Here is a 19,351-nt window from a genome sequence, read left to right on the forward strand (position 1 = left end):
AAAAAAAAGAACAAATATGTAATTAAATAGTATTCAAAACAGAACTGATCCCTTCAAACTTGACAGCGAATCTGGCTTAAATAAATACATTATATTAAATATTTCCCCCCGTCACGTGATCAGGGAACACGACGTGTCGCATGTTGACGTCACCGCACCGCCGAACACGTGTGTTTGGCAACTCCGACCTTCACAGCCAATGGAAGTGTTGCGTGGGCTGTGGGTTTTCTTGATGGCTGAGTAACTGCAGTGTGCGGGGCTGTTCTTCCACACAAGCATGGCAGTGTGGGTCAGGCTCGGTGGTGCAGCGCGGCTGGGCACGGGCATCGCAGGCTGTGGGCAGAGGGTGGAGAGGGCACTGCAGTCCAGGTGCTTCAGCATTAGCACAGTCACCAGAAATGACTTCTACAAAGGTATTTCTTATATACATAAATAATGCACAAGCTTCCGTGTTGTGCATGCGTGCATGTGTTTATTATATTCAGCACACCATGCATATAGAGGTGTAAGGAGTAAAGCTGCAGAAGAGTGAAGGAAACCCGTTACCTCTCATGTAAATGTAGGCATTTGTTAAAAGGTGCATCACAGCTTAACTAAATTCAGTATCTAGCTGAAGTATATATACACACAATATGAAATGTGCTTGTGTTTCATTCCTATGGCCTGTGTTATTTTGTTTATACATATTGCAAACAAGAGTTAAACACAGTTATAATAAAAAGATGAAAGATTTAGTTTTTACTCAAACCTGCGTATATAAAAGCTCTGGGCCACAGTGACTCAAAACATGTATTAAACCAAATGCAGGTCACAAAGGCATTATATTTTGTGTATAAGTTCATGACCCACATTAGAAAAAGTCCTGAAATATAATACAAATAAAAGTCAAGTAGCATTTAAGCTCATCAAGTCCCAAAGAAACAGCTGAGAAGTCAGACATGAGTCCAGTCATAATTTTATTTTGGAAGCCTAGTCGCTATATTACACTAGTTACAACGAATACACTGATCTGTGAGTTAACTATCAATCTGGAATGTACTTTTTAATGGACTCCCACCGCTGTTAAACTGTGAAATCCTGCCCTGGTGTGTGTGCCTGTCTTATGCAGGGGCAGTCTAGTAGCATTTGTTGCATTCAATTAATACTGTGACACAATTGTCTCACTTACTGCTGATTAATTAATAATGGAGCTGGTTCATACAAAGGCCTGCAGTGGAATAGATTGGAATATGTGACGTTTGTCCAGCCTTGCTTGGTGTTAAAGAGGTGCCACAATCCGTAGAGGTTTTGTTCCACTGACTTTGTGAATGCACTGTTGTATTACAGTAAGTACTTTTGTTGAGTAGAATTGTGTTGCTCATTGTACACAGTGAGTATTTCTCTTTAATTTACAGTTTGTCTTCAGCCTGTGTTGAATTAATGAGAGAGATTAAAAATTAAACCACCTTGGTTGCATAAGACACCTAAAGTATTGCATCTAAGTTTATCTCTTAACCCTTGTATTGACTTTTATTACTTTCAGGTATGTTTGCGCAACACCCTTACAGTCAAGGAAAATTTAAACTAGAAGGCTTTTAATATATTTTGTGCCACTTCAGGGCTGGATTTTGGAGTCCAGCCCTGAAGTCAAATGGGTGATCGTGGGTGGTGGAGTGGTGGGATGGTCGGTCGCCTACTGGTTGAAGAAGAAGGAGAAGATACGAGGAGGGGTCAAATGGGTCTGAGTGTTTTCTTCCACTCGTTTTAATTTGACCGTTGCAGATCTGGAGTCGCAGCTGAAGGCGTTCCGTGTCAAGACCAAGGCGGTGCTGCCCGGCAGCGACTGGAGCCCTCTAGAGCTGACCCCTGGCCTCCCCCCGGAGCGAGCCGACGTGGTGATCGTGGGCGGTGGGGTGGTGGGATGGTCGGTCGCCTACTGGTTGAAGAAGAAAGAGAAGATACGAGGAGGGGTGCGCGTGGTGGTGGTGGAGAAAGACCCCACAGTGAGTTGCGGCCGCCACGCTGGGCACTTGGATCCCCTTTTATGGTCAAAATTAAACTGAGCTTAAAATATGAAAGGTGTCACATGTTCGTTTAGGACTTGTCTATAACCTGATATGTAATATAACAGTTATTTGTTTACACAGTTATTTGTTTTCTAGGGGTCATTCAGAGCTCAAGCCATCTGGTGGTGATGAGCAGTACTTTTATATTTTATTTTAAATGTCAACAGGAATGTCAATGTCAAATAAATCAGCAAAAACTTAAATGACTTATTTAACATCTTAATCTGACAGTCTAAAAGTATGAGCAGCATGTCTTTATTATATATATTCTATATTATAGTTTATACACCGATCAGCCATAATATTATGACCACCTGCCTAATATTGTGTAGGTCCCCCTTTTGGCGCCAAAACAGCCCTGACCCATCGAGGCATGGACTCCACTAGACCTCTGAAGGTGTGCTGTGGTATCTGGCACCAAGACGTTAGCAGCAGATCATTTAAGTCCTGTAAGTTGCGAGGTGGGGCCTCCATGGATCGGACTTGTTTGTCCAGCACATCCCACAGATGCTCAACTGGATTGAGATCTGGGGAATTTGGAGGCCAAGTCAACACCTTAAACTCGTGATTCATCAGACCAGGCCACCTTCTTCCATTGCTCCGTGGTCCAGTCCTGATGCTGACGTGCCCATTGTAGGAGCTTTCGGCAGTGGACAGCGGTCAGCATGGGCACCCTGACTGGTCTGCGGCTACGCAGCCCCATACGCAACAAACTGCGATGCACTGTGTGTTCTGACACCTTTCTATCAGAACCAGCATTCACTTTTTCAGCAATTTGAGCTACAGTAGCTCGTCTGTTGGATCGGACCACACGGGCCAGCCTTCGCTCCCCACATGCATCAGTGAGTCATAATGTTATGGCTGATCATGTAATAGGAAGCGGATCCTTTTACTTATGGATGTGTCTAGATATGTGTGGGATATCTGTGCTCTCTTGATCGACAATGCTTGTGTCCTTCTGCTTAGTATTCCCAGGCGTCAACAGTGTTGTCTGCCGGAGGGATCCGACAGCAGTTCTCCATGCCCGAGAACATCCACCTGTCTCTCTCCTCCGCGGAGTTCATGAGGAACATCAACGTAAGGCTGGGGAGGGTCTGAGGAGTAGTAAACCGTAGTAAAGACCAGTGCTTTCCTTCTTCTCGTGAAGTGTTTAAAAGCAAGGTTCTCAAGGGTATAAGCTGTTCTAAACGCTGTACAAATATCTGAAAACGTGCAGGAATCCCTTTTGTTTACATTGCATTGCACCTGCTAAATCTATCTTATTATTATTTTTATTTACTTATTTTTAAGAAAGGTTAAGGTTTTGTTTTTTACTTTTAATGTTAAATTGGCATGGAAAGCCAGACACTTTTTCTTTGATTGTATTTATTGATTTTAATTTCCCCAGGAGCATCTTGATGTGATGAATGAAGATCCGGTCGATTTGCAGTTTAATCACTCAGGGTATCTCTTCCTTGCAAGTGAAAGGGGGGCAGAGTTGATGGAGGAGAATTATCGCACACAGAGGTGATTTAAAAATAACGCTTTGTCATGGAGGAAGTAAACCAAAAAAGGATTTTAAAAGTTCAATAGCAGTTTCCATCGACATCTTAAAATATAAGAAACAGTGGATATTATGTAAACTGCAGCCATGTATAGTGTGTGTGGGATTGGGATTTCAGGCTGTCCCTGGAAGATTGATCTATTCTGATGTATATTTACAATAAAATTGGATTGTTTATTAAAATTATTTCTAAGAATGAATACCGCTGGAACAGTATTCCCCTCTGATCTTCATAGTTTGCATGCTGTTCTGTTCACTATGTAAAATCTGCTTGAAAACCTGGCAGATGGAAATGAAACATGACCTGGTGATGGGCCTGCATTCATTACATCCTGGACATGCAAACAATCTGGTTTATTATGACCTCGCACTGACAAGTCTAACTTTATCTATGGCTTCAGAGGAAACAAGATTACTGTTTGAGGTTAAAGGGTTTCTGTTTTGTACAAAATTATTATAATAATCTGAAACATTTGACTGTTTTATCCTGTGGTGAGCTTCACTTCTGCGTCTTAATTAGGATTCATCAGGAAATGGGAGAGTTAGATTTACTGTAATCACAAGTAACCTGAGCGTCGTCGCTCCGAAGTGGGAAGAGAAAGTGGCACTATAATACCACAACCTTGTGGCCAGTGGGGGAATTTGTTGTTCCTAAGAATCTGCTTCAGCTAAATTATTTCACATTCATATCTTGTGTTTCTCTGTCTGTGTTCCCATGTTAGATATGCAGGAGCAAAAGTTGCCCTTTTCTCACCAGCGCAGCTGAAGGAGAAATTTCCCTGGATCAACACAGATGGAGTGGCGTTAGCTTCATATGGTAATTTGGTTTTTGTTTGATTGGTTTTCCCAATGTTTTAGGTTTTGAATGTGCAAGTACTGCACAGTTTACAATTTAAGCTTGCACTCTTTCTCCACGCAAATGAAGCTTGAACCTCAAGTCAGTCCCCTGGTATGTCTCGCTAACTCTAAATACAGACCATCATTTGAAATACATTTATACACATACAGTGAGGGAAAAAAGTATTTGATCCCCTGCTGATTTTGTACGTTTGCCCACTGACAAAGAAATGATCAGTCTATAATTTTAATGGTAGGTGTATTTTAACAGTGAGAGACAGAATAACAACGCATTTCAAAAAAGTTATATATTGATTTGCATGTTAATGAGGGAAATAAGTATTTGATCCCCTATCAATCAGCAAGATTTCTGGCTCCCAGGTGTCTTTTATACAGGTAACGAGCTGAGATTAGGAGCGCTCTCTTAAAGGGAGTGCTCCTAATCTCAGCTCGTTACCTGTATAAAAGACACCTGTCCACAGAAGCAATCAATCAATCAGATTCCAAACTCTCCAACATGGCCAAGACCAAAGAGCTGTCCAAGGATGTCAGGGACAAGATTGTAGACCTACACAAGGCTGGAATGGGCTACAAGACCATCGCCAAGCAGCTTGGTGAGAAGGTGACAACAGTTGGTGCGATTATTCGCAAATGGAAGAAACACAAAATAACTGTCAGTCTCCCTCGGTCTGGGGCTCCATGCAAGATCTCACCTCGTGGAGTTTCAATGATCATGAGAACGGTGAGGAATCAGCCCAGAACTACACGGGAGGATCTTGTTAATGATCTCAAGGCAGCTGGGACCATAGTCACCAAGAAAACAATTGGTAACACACTACGCCGTGAAGGACTGAAATCCTGCAGCGCCCGCAAGGTCCCCCTGCTCAAGAAAGCACATGTACAGGCCCGTCTGACGTTTGCCAATGAACATCTGAATGATTCAGAGGGGAACTGGGTGAAAGTGTTGTGGTCAGATGAGACCAAAATCGAGCTCTTTGGCATCATCTCAACTCGCCGTGTTTGGAGGAGGAGGAATGACCCCAAGAACACCATCCCCACCGTCAAACATAGAGGTGGAAACATTATGCTTTGGGGGTGTTTTTCTGCTAAGGGGACAGGACAACTGCACCACATCAAAGGGACGATGGACGGGGCCATGTACCGTCAAATCTTGGGTGAGAACCTCCTTCCCTCAGCCAGGGCATTGAAAATGGGTCGTGGATGGGTATTCCAGCATGACAATGACCTAAAACACACAGCCAAGGCAACAAAGGAGTGGCTCAAGAAGAAGCACATTAAGGTCCTGTCTGTGTCTGTAAAATCTGTGGAGGGAGCTGAAGGTTCGAGTTGCCAAACGTCAGCCTTGAAACCTTAATGACTTAGAGAGGATCTGCAAAGAGGAGTGGGACAAAATCCCTCCTGAGATGTGTGCAAACCTGGTGGCCAACTACAAGAAACGTCTGACCTCTTTGATTGCCAGCAAGGGTTTTGCCACCAAGTACTAAGTCGAAGGGGTCAAATACTTATTTCATTAATTAATATGCAAATCAATTTATAACTTTTTGAAATGCATTTTTCTGGATTTTTTTGTTGTTATTCTGTCTCTCACTGTTAAAATACACCTACCCTTAAAATTATAGACTGATCATTTCTTTGTCAGTGGGCAAACGTACAAAATCAGCAGGGGATCAAATACTTTTTTCCTCCACTGTACGTTTAGCAAAAACAACTGCATATGAGGAACACGCAGACAAAGCCGTTCGTAACAGAAAAAATTATCACATACTTCTGCTTTTGAGCATCCTGAGTGTGTTATTGGGTCAAGAAGTCATTCGGTATCCAGGACAGAAGTCAGCCTTGCAGAAGTTTCTGCGGTTTTACATTTTTAGACAAATAGACCAGCAGCCTGTCCGCCAAGACTATGAAAAAGTGATCTGTTTTGGAGCTAATGAGTGATGCGGTCTGGGTCAAATTCCACTAACGGCAGACGCTCGATCCTCACTATGGACAGGGATTAGTCTTGTAAACGCAATGAAATTAATATTAACTAAAAAACCGTGCCATACCGAGTGTTCACTTGGCACAGTCTCTGCAGGCAGCTTAATGAAAGGCACTTTACACGATGGAAGTTTAGTTTGGAGCAGATATTGCACAGTAACGGGAAAGTGGCTCTACCCGTAACTAATGTGCAATACGCTTTTATTCTCGGCACGCAGGTCTGGAGAACGAGGGCTGGTTTGACCCCTGGACTTTGCTGAACGCTTTCAGATGTAAGGCCATGTCGATGGGGGTGTACCAGTGCTTCGGAGAGGTCACAGGTCAGTACGCATTGTTGTCATATATGAGAGTAGTGTGGTGGTAGCATGGTGAGGCTTCATTTGGTAGTGAGAATGGGGTATAGCATGAGAAGACCAACTGAAGTGCATTGAAACAAGGTGCCGAAGGCTTGAATATGGTACGCAACTGAATGGTATATTTAAACTTGTTTTTCTATATTGAAATTCTATATTCCGTTTTGCAGTTTGCCTGTTCAGACCATTTCCCAGCTAAATATTTTTGATGTTCCCTGGTAGCAGTCTAGCAGGGCCATGTGAGTTTTCACGTGTTTCAGTTTAATGGTTATCGTAATATTCCATACAAGTGGTAATGGTAAAGCTGTGTGCTATCTGGTTGTGGTGCAAGTGTAGGGGGTAGATTTTGTACATCCTTTCAAACTGCACGAGGAGGTCTGACTGCACTCTCTCCTGCAGGATTTAAGTACTCGCAAAACCAGGCGCAGACAGAAGACGGAGGAGTGGTCGACTTGAAGAGGATTCACCATGCCATCGTAAGTGCGGCAGAGGGCTCTGAGCTGGTACTGCAAATAAGCAATTTTATGCAGATGATGGGGGGGGGGGGAAGCTTCTTTCTCAGCATTAGTATTTGTCCCGTTAAGGGCTTATTATTAACACTATTAACTTACACGGTAACCTCATAGTGAGGCACGGGTTTCTGCTCTTGACAACAGAAGGTTTCTTTCACCGTCACAGAACAACCGAGAAACAAAATCGAACAACAAAACAAACAATCGCTCTGCGTTTCCCTCTGCTCAGGTACGAATGCCCAACAGTCTTGAGTACCAGCCTGTGGAGTGTGCTATAGTGGTGAACGCATCTGGGGCCCAGTCCGGGAAGGTGGCTGAGCTGGCAGGGATCGGTTTAGGCCCCAAAGACACGATATCCAGCATACCAGTCCCAGTGGAACCCAGGAAAAGGTATGCAATCTGTGGACAGGTTTCCGTAAAGCCAGGCATCAGAGTAACTGTAGTCTTTAGGGCAAGGTTCTACAGCTTTAAGATGTACCTTGCGGTCAGCACCTAAATAATATCTGGAAAAGAGCAGGAGATTGGAACCATTATCCAAAATAATCACCTTATTTACTCGCGAGGAAAGACGAAAATCCTTTGCAAAGCATTTGCCTCCCATCACTGCAAACCAAACTCAGATGTTTACAAAATTCGGGAAGAAAACTGGTCAGAGGCTCCTTAAAAGATGACCTCACTGTATGATTTATTTTAAAGTGGAAAAGCAGGAGTCATTGGGATTCATAGTTCTGTAGAACCCAGCAACATCAGAAGCTCTGGGACAAGTTGTTAAAAGTTGCTGGACGATAATCAGAACAAAGGCTTTTTGTTCCATGTGGACTTAGAGGGTCCAGGACTCTGTTTAATATGTGCACTGCTTCAATTGCCCTACAGGTATATATATGTTATTCATTCCCCGAACGGGCCGGGCTTGGATACACCTTTCCTCATTGACTACAGTGGAGTTTACTGCAGACGGGAAGGTCTGGGGGGCAACTACATCACAGGGATGTCTCCTGAAATGGTGAGGACTGGGCATGACCACGTTTCATGATAGGGAGGCTGAGAGTGAGAAAGCAGCACATTATTGTGACGATGCTGATCTGCACCAGTGAAAGTTAGAGCATCTCCTCACAGCACGGAGAACAATTTAATACTTCGACAGCAATTCACACAGTCTTCAAACAATGACTAATGCGCTTAGTGTTACTTGCTTCTTTGCAGCAAGCGCGATGCCCTCGCCACAATCACAGTCTCTTTTTAATACATCAAGGCAATTTTCCTAAGCTGAAGAACAGTAAACAATGGGTGAAAACAAACGAGACTGCAGCCATTACTAGATTATCCAAGTAGTAGAATTAACTATAACAGAAAGATCCCCTAAAGAAGGTGAATGTGAAGGTGCAAAGAAATCGAATACCGCAGATACAATATTTTTATCTAACTGGAAAGGGTGATGCTTTCGTTCTGATTCTTGTCTGAATATACACACGAATATGCACTGCTTTCCTGAGTTCCTGTACACCTGGTCTCCCTTAGGACGAAGAACCAGACACGAGTGACCTGGAAGTGGATCACAACTTCTTCCAGGAGCAGGTCTGGCCCAAACTAGCCTATCGCATCCCAGCCTTGGAGAGTCTCAAGGTCAGTCAAATACAGTCGTCCCTCTTTCGTTTGGCCCCCTTTTATAACATCACTGTGGAATATCGCCAGAATTCCCTCTTGACCAGTTTCTCTGCACTGACTGTCCCTCATTATACCAACTCCTTTACACGGGCACTGTGAAAAGGTTCAGGTCCCTCAGTCTATCAGTAGGACATTCCCTTCAGACCTGGAATAAGTCTGGTTGCTCTCCTCTGAACTGCCTCTGTCCACAGTAGCCAGATGAGCTCTAACTAGTGCATTGTACAGTCTTATGTATATGAGCACGTATAGCCTATGTCTGTCATCCTGTGTCTCTCACTGAGTCCTTCTCTGTGGTTTGTGGCCTCTTCTGTAGGTGAAGAGTGCCTGGGCAGGCTACTACGACTACAACACCTTCGATCAGAACGGCATCCTGGGGCAGCACCCGCTGGTCAACAATATGTACTTTGCCACAGGATTCAGCGGGCATGGCCTGCAGCAGTCCCCTGCAGTGGGCCGGGCAGTGGCCGAACTCATTCTGGACGGGGACTTCAAGACCCTCAACCTTCATGCTCTGGGCTTCGGACGCATCTTCTCCATGGAGCCAGCCATGGAGAGCAACATCGTCTGAGGAGCCTGGGCTAAAGAAGGTGGATGTCTCTGGACTCTTGAGTGGGTGGTCGTGGGTTCAATCCCAGCTGGGGATTGTTGTACCCTTGAGCAAGGTACTTTACCTAGACTGCTCCAGTAAAAAAATACAACAACAGCTGTATAAATGGGTAATTATATGTAAAAATAGAAGCTCTATGGTGGAATTATACAGCCACAAACATGCATCATCTGCCAGGAATACTCTGTTATAATGTGAGATCTGGCATTTGGAATAATGCACCACCTTAGGGATGAACTGATTTCTGAAATGAACAGACATTAGATTATTATTTTAAGTTGTAGAACAGTCTGATTTAATAGAAATGTTGTACATTGTATTCAAATACTGCACTTAAGGAACAGGCTACACCCCCCCACACTCACAGTATACAATACATATCGATGCACACAATTTAAACACACGGATATTAACCTGGAGGTTCTCTGCCGTAAACTTTGGAAGCCTCAGAATTGTGGAAGATTGTGAAACCACAGTGATCTCTAATACGTGACTTTAAACCCTGGTATGCACTCGTTCCTCCAGGGCTCAGTACAAACATATAAAGTGTCAATATTAACAGGAACACAGGAGCTTCTTTCTCAAACTCTAAACCGCTTCTGAAGTCTGGCCACGGCTGTAAAGAAAGAGACCCCTTGAGCAGATTCCTGGTCTGGGAGAACAGTCACATTGTTGGACCAGATTAATTCTCCTCCGCAGTTTCACCACGTGTTTACTCAGGACAGCTGGCTGCTCTCTGCACACGTGTTCGGACCAGCTTCCCTTAATCTGAATTCTTCTTTTTCTTCTTCGTTAGTAGCTCTGCCACTGACACCCCTTTACGCTTTTGAGCTGAGGAAACAAAGACATTTCATATGTATATGTATAAGCACATCACATTTCTTTGCATGTACAGAGAACAGATCGTAGGCACAAACTAAATTTCATTATTAAATGTACAAATGTATGTGAAAAGAGATCGTTCATCAGTGTGTGGCCCATGGATTATACTTCAAAAGTAAAGAAAGAGGGTGAAAAAGTAGCTGGAAGTAAGTGACATATGAGCTTGAAGGTATTGATTGTACTAGGATTATAAAGCTCTGATCCCAATTTGAGCTCTGTGCTGTGCCAGGCTCACCTTTGCCTTTGCTCTCTGGCTCCTCACTGGTCCCCGAGCGCCGGGCGTATGCCAGTTTCATCCTCTGCAAGTTCTTCTTGCTCGCCGTGTCGTGCTCTACTATTGGCCGAGGGTAGTCTTTTCCCACAATGCACCCTGCTCGCTCCTGGATGCTGCGTGGGGCCTTCCACGGCTCGTAGATGTACTGTACTGGGAACTTCTTTAGCACGGGCAGGTACTTCCTAGCAAGAGAGAGCAGTGGAGTACACCAGACCAACTTGGCTGCAGGTTTCAACAATAATTTTTTTTGCAAATGGCATTTACATTGTGACTATTCATAGCGATACCGTGGCGTGGCTTCAGATTGCCTGGATATCTCGGCAGCAGCTGCTTTACAGCCCAGCAGGTCCTACAGAGTGACGGGGAAGCCTGTGTGGTACCTGATGTAGTCGCCGTTCTTGTCCGTCTTCTTCCCGAAAGCGATGGGCGAGTACACCCGGAAGTACTGGTGGAAGAAAGCACTGGCCGACAGCCACTGCCAGTTCCCAGCATTCAGGGCCCAATCAGCATCCAGAAGCAGCTCCTCAAAAACCTGTAAGAGTGACCCGGTACATCACACCTACACAGTGCTGCTCACAGCCTCCTGGGATTAAGGGCATCAGATTCAGGGATTGGATGGATTAAAAACCTCAAGTCTAAGCAGAACAATTCCATTAAATTCCATCGGATTGGTTAAGCAATGAATGTGGGAAAAGGAATGACGAGAAGATGTCAGGGCTGAGGAGGACAGATGGGGAAATAGCTTTGTTAGTTTCTAAACTGCATGATGCCGGTACATGACGTCGCCCGTGTGAGGCACACCGCGAATCTCCTCGCCCGCGTGACGGTGTTCTCCTACAAGCCCACCAACCTTCTGCCCTTCCTCCCAGCTGATCCAGAGGTCCCCACGGGTCAAGAAACAGGCCACCGCGTGTCGCGCCAGGTGGTGGATCCAGCCCTCAAGCCGGAGCTGCGTCATGATGGCATCGATGAAAGGGAAACCCGTGCGGCCCTGCGGGTACGGCAGGGGGGTCAGACGGCAGTTTCTATAGCTGTGAACTATCAGAGTGTAATGCATCATATTCACAATTTATAGTTCCCAATATTGAAATAAGACATTTTTGTGTTCTTTTTGCAGACAAGTGCCCAAATCTACGAGGGTGGCAAACTAGTTACATATTAAAGAGACTGGACAAAGTACTGTTACACATGAGTGCATGAGATAAGACTGCAGGCAGCAACGCCAGCCCTCACCCACTCGCATGTTGCGCAGCTTTCCTACCTCTCTCCAAGCTGCCAGATGCTCTTGGTTGCTGTCCCAGTCCACCTGCACACACACTGGGTTGCCCTCCATGCGATCGAAGTTGGGAATGCCCATCCCCGCCGTGTAGAAGAACTCCCTCCAGAGCAGCTGTCCGTGCAGAGAGACCGGGGGCTGTGAGTGCTTCTTCTGCGGGGGGGACAGTCACTGACATTTAAGCTGTGCGGAGGGGCCTGGTTAGGCCTTAATCACTTTCGTACGATGGGAAGAGATCAGCCACGTTCTGCGATCTGAGGGGACAATGTAAGTGGCAGCCCGAGTCACATGCCAGGTGTGCATCTGCAAGATATTTTCAATGCTGTGGTTGAAGAGCATACAAGAGACACCCTCCATGTGAGGAATACACTTTAAAACCACTTGGCTCAAAAGACATACAACAGACTTTTCCACGTAATACTATAAACCACGTAAATCTTGCTTCTGTCATTTCTTGTTCAGGCCTTGCATTTATAATTTACAATGAGATACATAAATCTGCTGCTGCTCTTCAGTCTTGGTGAAGCTACTTTAAAGCTACATGCTTTCTCAAGAATGTTCACATTCATAGCTAAAATAATACTTTGCTTATCAAAATAACAGCCTTGATTTTCAACAGTTAATTTCTAGTGATCAGCGTCCGAGCTGTACTAGAGACAGACAGCCCAGCAATGCTGTCAGTTGAGTTATTTCAAACCCCTCCCACTCGAAAAGCTTGATTTGAGCTTTAGTTAATTTTGGCTGGAAAAGTAGTTTGCTAATGTTAAAAGCTACATTAAAATAAATAAGTACTGAAGAAAGTAGTGAACTACAGTAGTGCAGCTATTTTAAGTGAGCAACACTTCTGCTCTCTTCTCATAATTACACCTTGTCTGCAGGCTAGCTGGATGAAGTTTGTTTGCAGGCCACACACTTCTTTAAATGATGTGTCAGTCTGGTGCTGCTGGGAAGGAGCCTCACCCCATGGTAGACGTCCGTAATTCTCCACCAGAATGTCCTTGCAGAGAGGCAGCCAAATTTAACATAGGGGCTGAGCACTGTGGTGCTGGGGTTTAGTGTGTTGGGCTCCGTCTCGGGCTTCTGGAAGTTACAAACCCACGACTGCGGAAACATTGAAAAACAAGATGTCATCAGAAATTAAAATTAAACTGAATCGTCTGTGGCATGAATGTGGAAGTAGAGCAGTGGTTTGGGTGTGGTAAAGATTTTCCTATCTAGACACGAGCTACCAAACATCACTGTAAACCTCTACTCTTCAGAGAGGAACACAGTGCAGCAGAAGAACATTAAAACAAGAAAGTTTACAATCGAGAGGAGGCCATTTGCCCCATCATGCTCGTTTGGTGTCCATTAATAACTAAGTGATCCAAGGATCCTATCCAGTGTATTTTTAAATGTTCCCAAATTGTTGCTTCAACCACATCGCTGGGGAGTTTGTTCCAGATTGTGGCGACTCTCTGTGTGAAACTGAACATTTTTAAATTACTCCCAACATTTAACAGCCTGGCTGCATGTACCAATTAAGTTGCATCCACTTGATTATTAGGCAGAAGATCATTAAACTACCGTTGAAAGCAATGGTACTCAAACATATGAAAATGTTTGGCAATTTTCATAGAATGTTCAGTTTCACTCTGAACATCTCAAAACAGAAGCGCCTCTTAAAGCAGTACAGCGCAGATTTATACATCAGTAATCTGGGGCAGAACACAGTGCAGATATCATTGTGTAGTCCTGCTACTCAAATAGGGGTTAGAACCAAACTTCTGTATATGACATCAATGATGCAGAAACACCTCAATCAAAATAGTGCAATTATCAGACTTATTGTGCCTTAACAATTAACTGATTTTGTCGTCATATAAGACAAATATCTTTGTTAGTATTACAGGGTTTCATCTAAACCTTTAAATCAGGTATGGGCATCCAGAACGTAAGGTCCACCTAAATCTTAATTACTTAATTGAATTAAAGATTAAGATCATTAATGAATCAGGCCAGTGATTTAAACAGTAGGCCAATTCCAGCCTAAAGACACTATCGAATCTGCTGTCCATTCGGGAGAGATGGTACGGTTGGAAGAGACGGGTACCACTCTCTCCATGTGCTGCTCCAGCCGGCGCAGCGCCTCTCCCTCCCCCCCAGGGTATAGCTCAGGGCCGGCCTTCTGGGGGTCCTGGCCCAGCTCCTCCAGAGTGGGGACCCCAAACTCCTCATCATGCTGCTCTGAAAATGGGGTGCAGGTACCTGTCACAAGGAAGGGCAGAAACCTTTTACAGACTCTGACACACGCCAGTCTTTTATTCAGTAAATTCAGTTGTGCTCGGCTCTCACAGTGTCAAAATCCGATATCCTTCAGTGTTTTATAAAGCTAAAACTAACCAAAGCAACATAGTAGATTAGGTTTTGCTATGAATAATAAGGAAAGGAAACTATGTTTGGATTGGGAGGATTTGCAACTAAAGCAGGGGTTCTCAAAGTCTGGTGATGGAGGGAAAATTTCCGGATGGATGGGATGTGGGGCCACAGTCGAAAATGAACCACCAATGAAAACAAAATGTGTCCCAAATCATAATTTTTATTTCCTATATATTTCTGTTAGGGAACATTTATGACATGCAATTGTTGTTTTATTATTTCCCCCCAAATGATATGTGCAATTTGTAACAGACAATCTTTAGAAAGTGTAAAGATATAGTAAATGTTCAAAAATAGGGGGGTTGAAGGTTGGGAACCCCTGAACTAAAGGGTAGTTGAAGTGAATCCTGATGTATACAAAGTGAATGGGAGATCTGTAGATATAAAGGAGTCCTCCGGTTTCCTAACTCGTCCTTATTACCTTTCATCGGGATATTTTGGTGTTCGTAAGGGACTACGTCAATCTGGAGGTCCATCAGAGGGGCAAGGAGGAAGCCTATAAGAACTGGCACATACAAGATCTGGGGGAGCTCAGGATCCCATGATGGGACCCACCTCCGGGGACGGACAGTTCCCCCTGCTGGAGCCCGAGTCCAAGATCTTTTAATTATTTTATGGATGATTGTTTTTAAAACGATTTTAAAAATGAATCTTAATTGTTTTTAAAGATTTAGTTGTTTTTAAACCACTAATTGTTTAGGGTTTTTTTGGTTTAGTTTTGTTATATTCTTTTGTCAAATACATTGACCGTTTTGGATTTAATTTTAAATGCATTGGACCTTTTTTGTTTGTTTTTTATTTTTACTTTTTTAATTGTTTCTTTATTTTGTCCAATGCATTTTCAGTTATTTTCAATGTATTTGACTTTTATGTTGGTGAGCAGTTTTGCTTTAATCACATTTGTTTTGTTGTTTTGGGCACGTTTATTTGAAGTTAATTGTTTTGTTTTTCGTTAAAATCACAAAGATTTTAAATTTTTTTAAGTGATTTTAAGAATTGATTTTAAAAGTTTTTAATCACAAGTATTAAAAATTTGAATTGTTTTTTTTATGAAAATGTAAAATACTACACCCAATAAAACAGTATTATTACCTTTCATGTCTTCGAGTGTTGGCCGTGGGACAGGTCTTTTGGGGCCACCCAGGGTCTTCAGGAGAGCCTGCAGCCGGTTATATGTCAGAGGAGCCTTCCCATTGTTCTCTACAATTATCCTGGCAAGCAGCAGAAAGACCGGAGAAAAGTTTAAAAAAAATCCAATGCAGAAGTATTCTAATGACTCATTTGCATAATGGCTTGTTCTACATTGAGTGAAGCCCTTTTTGCTCAGATTTTCAACCATGTACAGTGGGGGAAAAAAGTATTTGATCCCCTGCTGATTTTGTACGTTTGCCCACTGACAAAGAAATGATCAGTCTATAATTTTAAGGGTAGGTGTATTTTAACAGTGAGACACAGAATAACAACAAAAAAATCCAGAAAAACGCATTTCAAAAAAGTTATAAATTGATTTGCATGTTAATGAGGGAAATAAGTATTCAACCCCTTTGACTTAGTACTTGGTGGCAAAACCCTTGTTGGCAATCACAGAGGTCTGACGTTTCTTGTAGTTGGCCACCAGGTGTGCACACATCTCAGGAGGGATTTTGTCCAAGTCATTAAGGTTTCGAGGCTGACGTTTGGCAACTCGAACCTTCAGCTCCCTCCACAGATTTTCTATGGGATTAAGGTCTGGAGACTGGCCAGGCCACTCCAGGACCTTAATGTGCTTCTTCTTGAGCCACTCCTTTGTTGCCTTGGCTGTGTGTTTTGGGTCATTGTCATGCTGGAATACCCATCCACGACCCATTTTCAATGCCCTGGCTGAGGGAAGGAGGTTCTCACCCAAGATTTGATGGTACATGGCCCCGTCCATCATCCCTTTGATGCAGTGCAGTTGTCCTGTCCCCTTAGTGGAAAAACACCCCCAAAGCATAATGTATCCACCTCCATGTTTGACGGTGGGGATGGTGTTCTTGGGGTCATTCCTCCTCCTCCAAACACGGCGAGTTGAGATGATGCCAAAGAGCTCGATTTTGGTCTCATCTGACCACAACACTTTCACCCAGTTCTCCTCTGAATCATTCAGATGTTCATTGGCAAACTTCAGACGGGCCTGTACATGTGCTTTCTTGAGCAGGGGGACCTTGCGGGCGCTGCAGGATTTCAGTCCTTCACGGCATAGTGTGTTACCAATTGTTTTCTTGGTGACTATGGTCCCAGCTGCCTTGAGATCATTAACAAGATCTTCCCGTGTAGTTCTGGGCTGATTCCTCATCGTTCTCATGATCATTGAAACTCCACGAGGTGAGATCTTGCATGGAGCCCCAGACCGAGGGAGACTGACAGTTATTTTGTGTTTCTTCCATTTGCGAATAATCGCACCAACTGTTGTCACCTTCTCACCAAGCTGCTTGGCGATGGTCTTGTAGCCCATTTCAGCCTTGTGTAGGTCTACAATCTTGTCCCTGACATCCTTGGACAGCTCTTTGGTCTTGGCCATGTTGGAGAGTTTGGAATCTGATTGATTGATTGCTTCTGTGGACAGGTGTCTTTTATACAGGTAACGAGCTGAGATTAGGAGCACTCCCTTTAAGAGAGTGCTCCTAATCTCAGCTCGTTACCTGTATAAAAGACACCTGGGAGCCAGAAATCTTGCAGATTCATAGGGGATCAAATACTTATTTCCCTCATTAACATGCAAATCAATTTATAACTTTTTTGAAATGCGTTGTTATTCTGTCTCTCACCGTTAAAATACACCTACCATTAAAATTATAGACTGATCATTTCTTTGTCAGTGGGCAAATGTACAAAATCAGCAGGGGATCAAATACTTTTTCCCTCACTGTATCTCTGAATGGATAATTTGATAGTAATGAACTTCATGTTTTTGAAAACCATCTCACTGCAAACTAAACAACTTCTGTATTTGTGGAAGGCCTGGACTTCTGATGGTAAGAAAACCATGGTAAAAGTGAAGTACAGAAAGGTGCGGTCAGTGGCAAAGGATGTGTCTTCATGAGTTGAATTTCTTTTCAGTAGCATAAATCTTGGTGTATCTTTTGGATCGTGTGTGAGTATCGGCTCCCGGTGCACAGTAAAGCTGAAGTAATTTGAATCGGATACCTCTCTGTGTCATACAGTGTGTGAGAGATCTTCTGGATGACCTCCACTCCATGCTCCTCTGCCAAGCTCAGCACCTGCGCATCACGCTGCTGGGCATAGGGCTCTGTGTCAATCTCAAAGGTCAGCCTGGTCACCTTCCACTGCTTGAAGAGCCGGGGGAAGACCTCTGCAGGGGTCCCTCGCACCACGAACAGCCTGAAGACACACACCCTGGGGTTACTACACTAGCACGCCTTTCTCCTACTTACTTTAGCTAGAAGCTGTCAAAGATAACATAGTGTGACGGTTATACTGAAGAGTGTTCTCGCAAAAATATAATAATGTGTATAGTACACACAGAGATGAAAGTTGAAGTTGTTATAGCTACTATGGCTGACCTGGAGTTGAGCTTCCTTAAGCTGCTGTCGAGGTCTTTCAGCGCCCCGATGAGAAATCTCCAGCGGTTGATGCCCACTTGCATGGTCTTGGGGAACCAAGGGTCAAGGATGAAGATGGGTCGGAGTTCGGCGCAGTCCTTCAGAGAGGCCAGCAGAGCTGGGTTGTCGTGTAGACGGAGCCCCTTGCGGAACCAGTGAATGCAGCTGTGCGGCATGGTGCCTGGGTCAATGCAAGAGCACGTTATCAGTGCAATGGGGAGTTTAAACCATGCGACCCAATATATTTCATTTTTGTATTTTACATATGACTAAACAATTACTTTACCCAGTACTAGTTCATGGAAAGCCAGTCCTGTTTGTTTTATAGGTCTGTCAAAATCATGAATCACTGAATACTTTGGAAATATGATAATTTTGCATAATAAACCCAATGATTTTATCAAGTAGTTAACAGTTCAGATACAACAAAATCCAGGAAGAGACACTGTGGCTCTAGGAGTAGGAACAGGAGACAATGCTGCCATGTAACAAAATAACTAAATCTGATGTAATTTATCTAACTGCAAATAGACTAGGAAATAAATAGGATTATTAATCTCATGTGAGGTCTGTGGATCAAATTGTATTAAATGTGTTGTACATTCTAATTAGATCAAAGTTCAGTTTCAGATTTTCAAACACTTTAAAAAAATAAAATAAATTATATATATATATATATATATATATATATATATATATATATATATATATTAGACAGCATATCAACTACAAAGGTATCTCCTATGTTATGTTATGTTTTCTTTAGACGTATTAAAGCGTGATGTATTTTGTAATGCTATTCCGCTTTATTTCTATACGGTTTATGTTAATTGGTCGGCACTTGTCTTTATAGTTTGTCCCGCAGAAGCTACACACCGAAACGATGTTACAAAACAGTGATCACATCTGTATCCTGTGAAACTACCCCTGGCTTTCTATATCAGATGGCGTATCCGTCAGCGCTGCCGAAATCTGCCAACACCTGAAACACAATTCTCGGCTAAACATCTTCTCTGATTATCGGGTTGCAGTACATGCATGCATGCATGCATGCATGCATATATATATACACACACACATTTTTTCGAAAAAGCTTTCAGAAACACCCACATTATACTGGCAAATTAGTAGAAACTTTGCGAACTACCTCACGCCCAGTGCTCGATCGAGAAGTCAACAGTGACTATGTGCTATCCAGGGAAAGCTCCTGAATGCAGTCAGTCGAAGTATTCATTTGCCTGCTTCTTTAATGTGGTGGCTTTGGTAATCGTTTTCTTGCAGGCTATACCCTTCCGAAAGTGTTACAAAACAGGGATCCGGCTTGTGACGTCACCGCGCAACGCTCGACTAGAAGCCTATC

The 19,351-nt window shown here is 43.5% G+C and overlaps 2 protein-coding genes across 3 annotated transcripts; one reads left to right on the forward strand and one right to left on the reverse strand.

Annotated features, from left to right (window-relative positions):
• The first annotated feature begins 174 nt into the window (after window positions 1–174).
• foxred1 (FAD-dependent oxidoreductase domain containing 1) lies at window positions 175–15,506 on the forward strand. Of its 2 annotated transcripts, XM_066709602.1 has the most exons (12): window positions 175–413; window positions 1,762–1,982; window positions 3,012–3,122; window positions 3,433–3,551; window positions 4,311–4,405; window positions 6,642–6,743; window positions 7,176–7,252; window positions 7,518–7,678; window positions 8,162–8,291; window positions 8,807–8,911; window positions 9,267–9,540; window positions 11,834–15,506. In XM_066709602.1, the coding sequence occupies exons 1-11, from the start codon at window positions 278–280 to the stop codon at window positions 9,519–9,521; spliced, it is 1,512 nt and encodes a 503-aa protein (XP_066565699.1). In that variant the 5' UTR covers window positions 175–277; the 3' UTR covers window positions 9,522–9,540; window positions 11,834–15,506. The 2 variants fall into 2 exon arrangements, with proteins under 2 accessions (XP_066565699.1, XP_066565688.1); XM_066709591.1 differs by lacking the exon at window positions 11,834–15,506 and having other exon boundaries at window positions 9,267–9,656.
• Window positions 10,056–19,306, reverse strand: cry5 (cryptochrome circadian regulator 5). Its single transcript, XM_066709577.1, has 11 exons — window positions 19,139–19,306; window positions 17,953–18,172; window positions 17,576–17,770; window positions 15,503–15,621; window positions 14,085–14,239; window positions 12,953–13,093; window positions 11,978–12,145; window positions 11,567–11,707; window positions 11,097–11,248; window positions 10,678–10,898; window positions 10,056–10,391 (listed from the first exon to the last, which is right to left on the reverse strand). The coding sequence occupies exons 2-11, from the start codon at window positions 18,165–18,167 to the stop codon at window positions 10,324–10,326; spliced, it is 1,575 nt and encodes a 524-aa protein (XP_066565674.1). The 5' UTR covers window positions 18,168–18,172; window positions 19,139–19,306; the 3' UTR covers window positions 10,056–10,323.
• Between the last annotated feature and the right edge of the window lie 45 nt (window positions 19,307–19,351).

This window comes from Amia ocellicauda, chromosome 1, assembly GCF_036373705.1.
Source record: "Amia ocellicauda isolate fAmiCal2 chromosome 1, fAmiCal2.hap1, whole genome shotgun sequence".
In the NCBI taxonomy this organism is placed as follows: domain Eukaryota; kingdom Metazoa; phylum Chordata; class Actinopteri; order Amiiformes; family Amiidae; genus Amia; species Amia ocellicauda.

Coding starts and splice junctions, on each gene's coding strand:
- foxred1 (XM_066709602.1), top strand. CDS start 278: ATGGCAGTGTGGGTCAGGCTCGGTGGTGCAGCGCGGCTGGGCACGGGC. Junction 414..1,761: donor CAGAAATGACTTCTACAAAG/GTATTTCTTATA, acceptor TGACCGTTGCAG/ATCTGGAGTCGCAGCTGAAG. Junction 3,123..3,432: donor AGTTCATGAGGAACATCAAC/GTAAGGCTGGGG, acceptor TAATTTCCCCAG/GAGCATCTTGATGTGATGAA.
- cry5 (XM_066709577.1), bottom strand. CDS start 18,167: ATGCCGCACAGCTGCATTCACTGGTTCCGCAAGGGGCTCCGTCTACAC. Junction 17,771..17,952: donor TTAAGGAAGCTCAACTCCAG/GTCAGCCATAGT, acceptor GTGTGTCTTCAG/GCTGTTCGTGGTGCGAGGGA. Junction 11,249..11,566: donor GCTGGGAGGAAGGGCAGAAG/GTTGGTGGGCTT, acceptor TCACTCTTACAG/GTTTTTGAGGAGCTGCTTCT.